This window comes from Charadrius vociferus, unplaced genomic scaffold (genome assembly GCF_000708025.1).
Source record: "Charadrius vociferus isolate BGI_N301 unplaced genomic scaffold, ASM70802v2 scaffold413, whole genome shotgun sequence".
Lineage (NCBI taxonomy): Eukaryota > Metazoa > Chordata > Aves > Charadriiformes > Charadriidae > Charadrius > Charadrius vociferus.
In genome coordinates this window covers 983047-989815 of record NW_009647738.1, presented here as the reverse complement: position 1 = coordinate 989815, position 6769 = coordinate 983047, and the positions used below count along the sequence as shown (strand labels likewise).

Genomic DNA, 6769 nt, shown 5'->3' with positions numbered 1-6769 from the left:
GCTCCCCGGGGGACTGTGGCCCCGCCGGGTACTCAGGGCTGGGGCTGAGACTCGGTGCCTCCTTCCCTCCCTTCCCCGTCACCCCCGGGGTCCCCTCCTGGGCTCTCCGTGGCCGCTCGGTGCAGTCACTTCGTTCACGTCGCCGCTTCGTTAGCGGTGGGTGCTACCCCACCTACATAGACATGGGTAATGCTGTGTGTAAGCCTGGGCTGTAATGCTGTGTGAGGCCTGCTGAGCTCGTTGCACTGATGACCACAATGGGACGCGAAATCCGCGTCCCTCCCGGCTGTGGGGAGCTCCTGCTCCCTGTGGGAACCAGATGTGGTTTCGGGGTAGGGAGCGTCCCACCCCTGGGGCAAACCTTCCGCCCTGTGGATGTCTGCCGGGCCTCGAGAGGGAGGCTGTTGAGCAGAGTGGGATAATGGAGGTGACGGGCCATGTTGTGCCCGACGGCGGTGGGAAAGGGAGAGCCTGTCGCCTGGTTGGTTTTGCAGCACGTATAGATTCGGGGGCTGCATGTGTGCTCCAGCCTGGGAGCGGTCCTGCTGCCACCAAACTGAGCTGGAGTGGTTTTGCTTTGTGTTTTGGCCTGCGGCCTGTGCCTTGTGGAGTAGGTTCCCTTTTTGGAGGAGAGGAGATATTGTGCTTTCCGGGAGGCTGAGAGCCCCTCACACCATCTCTCAGAGGTGAGAGGAAGCGGCACTCTGGGACCTGCGGTCCTGAGGAGCTTTTGGGAGTGGGAAGAGCGGGAGGCACATTGATGGCAGAGGCTGGGGGTGGAAACAGCACACCTGACCATCCCATCCCTCTCTTCAGACATGGAGCTTTCTCAGCCTGCCACAGCTTCTTCTCCACTTCTCCATCCTGGCGCCTCTGTACCACCCAGGAGCCATTCTTTCACTCCCACCCCGTCCCCTTTCCTTCTTTGGTGTTTACATTCTTCAGATACTTCCAGGCTGTTATCACCTCCCCTGTAGCCCTTCTTCAGCCAGAGCCGGCAGCTGCCTCTCCTTAACCTAGTGTTGTAAGCCAGTCCTTCCAGATGTCACCTATGTCCCCGGCTGCTTGGGACCCCCTCCTGTGCCTCTACCTGACCAGCTGCAGGGTTGAACATATAACTCTGGTGGGTATGGATGCAGCCAGGCAAAATTACTGCTGCCACCTCCCGAGCTGAAGCCTCACCATCTGCAGCCCCAAGCTGCGCTGCGGGGCTGCGCATTTTGCCGGAGCTTCATCCTGCTGCCGCATCCTTGCATCTCCAGCACCCGGATCTCTCCCAGTGGTTCAGCTTTCCTGGATGTTTCCTCCTCCCGCTGCTGGGCTGTTTCCTCTGGATGGAGGGGGTCGGTTTGAATCCCGCTCTCCTCTCTGCTGGTATCCCGAGCTCTTTATGCCGGATGAGGAAGCTGGAAGCTGGTTGTGGGGAGGGGGAGAAAAGTGGCTTTGAACACTTTGTGCATCAACTGATGCCTCATCCTATGGTACTGACCCTGCTATGACAAGGATAGTTCAAAGCCAATTCCAGACCTGTGGCTCTGTGTCTGGGGGTGGCAGGGAAAACAGGAGCCCTGCCTAATTCACCCATTCAGGAGAAACCCTCTGGGGGGATTTTCTGGCCCCAGCGCTGTGTCGGGGGCAGCAGTTCTGGCAGGACTTTGTGCTGGTTTTCTCAGCAGCGTAATTAATGTTCATTATTTTGGCACCTAATGCTTTGGGATTGTAAATCCTCAATAAGACGAGACCCTGCTGATCTGTACAACAGACCCAGCCAGGAGTCCCTCTGCTCCCTCTCTCCCTATGTTTTTTTTTTCTGCCGCCGTGGAGCCTGCTCTGCTCTCTTCTGCCGAGCGCACATGTGTCCTGGGAGGGGGGAAGGTTGTGCTTTGACGTTTCGCCTCCTTTCCTTCCCTCCCGCCGCTCCCAGTTTGGAGCCGGAGCTGAAGTCACCGGATTGGAAGGGACAACGGGAAAAAGGGTGGAGCTGCTGCCACAGGGAAGGAATTAATTGTCGGGGTGCTTTTTCAGGGCGGCAGCAAGGCCAGCAGGACGTCCGGGTCTGTAGGGAATGGGGATGCGTGCATACCTCTCGTCTCCCAGCCACCAGCAGCGCCCATCACCTCGGCGGGAGGTGAGGCGTGGGAGCCCCCCCGTGTCCTTTTGCTCTGGTTTCCCTCCCTTCCCAGGCGGATCGGGGCCACCATAGGACGCTTCTGGCCGGGCCTGAAGCTGTAGCAGCCGGTGACCCTCCCCTTGGCAGGCCTCCCCATGTCTGCTCGAACCAATAGCCGGAGCGTCGGGGTGGGCCGGCATGTACTGGGCTTTTGCCGCCCCATAACCTTGGGTCTAACCCAAGAGCGGCAGCTCGGGAAGATGAAAGCAGGGGAATGCTTGGCTCGGCTGGGCAGCCAGGGAGCTGGGCTTGCAGGGCAGCTGCAGCCAGTCGCCAGACTTGTTCGGGGGGCATGGGGTGACCATCAGCTTGCTGAGCCACCCCTTCTTGCCAGCTTGGTCTCAGGTGGTGTTTGTGGCATGTGGGGACCGCTGGTGGCGTCCCCAAGGCTGGCAGGTCTGGTGCATACTGCTGTGAGGTCCAGCTCTGCCACTGTCACCTGTCCAGCACTGTCCCACCTGGTTCAGCTGCGGAAGAAGGGGCTTCCTGGGGAGAAGAGGCATTGGGCTGAGTTATTTAGTGGTGCAACTTCTCCATAGCCAGCAGGGTTGGGAGGAGGGACCAGCTCGAGCTTGTTTGGCTGAGGGCAAAGCCAGGGAAAGCAGTTCCCCTGAGTCAGCTCTCCCGCGCTCCACCTTGGGAAGGAGATAAACTGGTTGGGATACCGCACCAGTGACGTGAGGTTAGGAGGAGGCGGGGAGCCGGGGGAGACTTCTTTCTAGCATGGGGTAATCTGAGTGAAACTCTGTTCATCCTCGTCTTTGGTAGCTGTGGCTGAGGCTGGGCAGAGGGCAGGCTCTGCAGCAGGAGGGAGCAGGAAGAGCTGGGCGGTAAGAGAGGAGCCCCCAGCATCTCGGAGAGGACTGAGCCTTGGAGAGGGTCAAGTCTCGGGGAGGATCAAGTGCTGGTTGTGACTCTGATTTCATCTCTACCCCTGGGCACATCGTTTAAAGGCAACGTGTTTTCACAGCTGTTGAATTGCCTCCTGTATGTTTGCGGTGAGGGCTGTTTCGTACAGAGCTGTTGGCATCTTTAATAAATGATCGGTGGTGGAGTTACCGGAGGGACTTAGCTCTGAGGCACAGATGGCCAGGGTTTGGACAAGGCGTGTCTGATTCTTTGCGACTTTGCCTCCATCTCTGAGCCAAGCAGTGCAGCACTCCTTTCTGCCTGCTCTCTGTGCCCCTGCCTTCCCCCTCTCTGAATAAATACCTCCGAGGCACCTTGTGGAAACCTCCCTGCTGCATATTTTCCTTGAATTTTTTTAAAACCTCTTTGCTTATCTCCTACTTCCTTTTACAGGAATGACTGCCTGCTGCTGAGAGCTAAATCCAGTTCTCCTTTGTCACTGGGTCCTACACCCCAATGAGTTTCCTAAAAGCCATGCCAGGCTATTCCCACTTGTTGTTCTGCTACTGGGGATTCGCCTTCCAGCCCCTGGCATGAAAAGCCCTTTTGTGGGTTGCTCCAAGACAGTAACCCTCTCTTTTTGTCCTTTCGTCTCCAGCCGGATCTCCTCAATTTCAAGAAGGGATGGATGTCCATCCTGGATGAGCCGGGAGAGGTAAGCCTGAGGTGGGGGTCTGCCTCTTCCCCCAGTCTCTGCTGCTAGACATTCCCCAGTGAGCAGCCGATTTCCTTCCCCCTCTGTCGCTGAAGTCGCTGCCCCTGGGAAAGACAGTGGGAAGCCTTTGGTGGAGGTGCCTCACACTGTGTGCAAGCACGGAGGTTCACCCAGCGCCCCTTTCCCAGTTGAGGGGCATGAGGGGCAGCTGGAAGGGACGTGGGAAGATAAGGCTGAGAGGTCGCGGTGCAGAGCGTCCCTCCCTGTTCCTACACTTCCCCCGGTAACTTCCTATCCATTTCCCTCCTGTCTTTTCCCTTCTCTCCCCCTGCCTGATCTGCCTGCAGTGGAAGAAACATTGGTTTGTGCTGACTGACTCAAGCCTGAGGTATTACCGGGACTCGAATGCAGAGGAGGTAAGCACGGCCATCCTTTCTCCAGCCCTCTTGTCCTTCCTGACCCCTGTGCATGTCGCCAGGGGGGAGAGGAGCGCAGCCTTGGCATAACCAGTGTGCTCCTGGGAGAATCAGCAGTGTCCTCTCCTCCTGAAAGGCAATGGGAAGGTGGCAAACTGCTCTTTGCCAAGGGGTGACAAAGACGATGGGTGTCTGAAGGTAGGCCAGCGGGGTGACAAACCCTGGGGGGGCTGTGAATGGTGGGAGGTGAGGAGAAAGGGTGACCCCATGTCTGGGCATCTCTGATGCTCTCTATCCAAGCTGCTGGCTGCCCCTTGGCTTAAAAGAGGCCATGCTGTGCAGGGGAGCTGAGACTGGAGCATCTGCTGATGGTCTCAGCTGTAGCATGTTTGGCCTCCTCCATCCCCAGTCCACATGGGCTGCGCGAGTGCTTTGAGCCTGCAAAGACCTGAGCTGTGCTGGGACCCCTCCTGTTCCCGGAGAGCTGTGGGGTGAAGGCAGAGGTGTCCTGTGCTTTGGTTAGGGTGCCAGCAGGTGACGGGGGCTTTTTCAAAGCTGGGCTTGCACTGACATCCTAGTGGGTGGCTGTGCTTGCAGGCTGATGACCTCGATGGAGAAATCGACCTCCGCTCCTGCACAGATGTGACAGAGTTTGCAGTGCAGCGCAACTATGGCTTCCAGATACATGTGAGTGTCCAGCACCACGCAGACATGGAGCAGCGGCACCAAGGGACACTGGGCGGGAATGCGTGCTCCCTCCCAGTGCCGTGATGCAAGCCATGCAAACTTTGCGCTGGGACGGCAGCCCAGCAAGGCTCATTGGTGACACGTGGATGGCGGTGCTTAGGGACATGAGTGCTGCCTGCCTGCAAAGGGAGGAGGAGGAGGAGAAGGCTTTGCACGGCTGGCCGAAGGCTGTGCTGGAGGCGGCCCAGGAGCCAAGCGAAATGCCAGGAGTGTTTACTTGACCCGTTGGCCAAGGCAGCTTCTCTAGAGCTGCGGGGAGGGAGCGGTGAACACTGCAGATCTCGGTGTAGCCTGGCTGACCATGCTGTGTAACAACCTGTACCCTGGATCTGGCCCCAGTATAATCCTGCTACTTGGTGTAGCAGCGGGAGATGGCTGCTAAGGCAGCACAAAAAATGGTATTTCTGTGGGTCTACGAGGTTGGGCACTTCATGGTCCAGGTTTCCCTGTGGCCTAGTGCTGTAGCCCAGCGCTGGTGCCCAGCTCCCAGCACCTGAACAGCTGGATTGCACTGGCTCATGTTTGGCCAGTGCGCCTGCAAAGTTTCTTTTGCCTTTGCTTGGAGTTGTTCTTGTGGAGGATGTGTAACAGGTTTTCCCACAAAGAGCATGACTCCACTCCCACCCCTCCACCTGTCCTCGAGAGCCTTTTATAGCGGGTGGCCTCTGTAGCACTGTCCACCACCCATGCAAGCAGGTGCCCGGGTGTCTCGGGAGTGGGAGCTGCCTGAACCTTCACCAAGCCCTGACAGAGCCTCCATCACCTCCCCATTCCAGACAAAAGATGCTGTCTTCACCCTGTCAGCAATGACCTCGGGCATCCGGCGCAACTGGATCGAGGCCCTGAGGAAGAATGTGCGCCCAGTCAGCGCTCCAGATGTCACCAAGTAAGAGCTGCCCCATGCTGCTGCTCCTCTTCCCTGTCTTGCTGCCCCTCTACCCTAGCAGGCAAGGACCAGGAAGGTCCCTCTGGAAATCCGTCCGCTCCTGGATCAGTCATGCCCACCCAGCAGTCCTCCTGCCCCTCCGCTCATCCTGAACATGGCCTAGAGACACCAGCCAGTGGCAGGGGTTGACAGCCTGATGGCTCCCGCCCTTGCACCCCGCTTTTTGCTTCGCTACATCACTTTAGCCCAGTTTCGCTGCCAATGTAGGGGGTGAATTCACTGGGGTTGAATCCTTCCTGCCCCGTGGGGGAGCCCATTTCCCCAAGGGATGGGATGCTGCTGGTCCAGCTCTGCACTCAGGGTCAGGTTTTTTTAAGGCTGGTCTGGGTGAGGGCTGAGCCTTGGGGCAGTGGGCGGTGCCTCTGCCGGCATCCTTTCCCGCATGGTGCCTCTCCTTCACTGGCCACCACCACCGCTCTGCTTTCAGGCTCTCCGACTGCGATAAGGAGAACTTCCGTAACTGCGTCCCCCAGAAGGGCTCAGTCCGGACAGAGGAGCAGCAGCGGCCAGGCTCAGGCTCCGAGGGGAACTCGAAGGGCAGTCACTGGAAGGCAGACGGGCAGCGCCATGCTTTTGACTATGTGGAGCTGTCTCCCTTGCCACAGGACCCCGGGAATCAGGGGTCCCCGCAGAGGACGAGAGGGAGCTTGAGGATCTCCGACCGAGCTCCCAAGCATGAGGAACTGGAGCGGGATTTGGCCGTCCGTTCAGAGGAGAGGCGGAAATGGTTTGAGACCCCCGATGGCAGGGTCCCAAACAGTGATGGCCTGGTGGGGGACTCTTCCCGCAAGACTGGGGAGCAGGACCTCCCTGCTCCCCCACTTTCAGAGGACCAGCGGATGCGGCTGAATGAGGAGATAGAGAAGAAGTGGCTTGAACTGGAACGCCTGCCCTTGAAGGACTCACGGCGGGTGCCCTTGACAGCA

The 6769-nt window shown here is 58.5% G+C and overlaps 1 protein-coding gene across 1 annotated transcript in view; it reads left to right on the top strand.

The window, feature by feature from the left end:
- The window catches only part of TRIOBP (TRIO and F-actin binding protein), a 20918-nt gene that overhangs the window by 7938 nt on the left and 6211 nt on the right, over positions 1-6769 (top strand). The window contains 5 exon segments of the mRNA XM_009881898.1: positions 3678-3734; positions 4082-4150; positions 4748-4837; positions 5674-5783; positions 6271-6768. Of these exon segments, the coding sequence (XP_009880200.1) occupies positions 3678-3734; positions 4082-4150; positions 4748-4837; positions 5674-5783; positions 6271-6768 (824 nt within the window).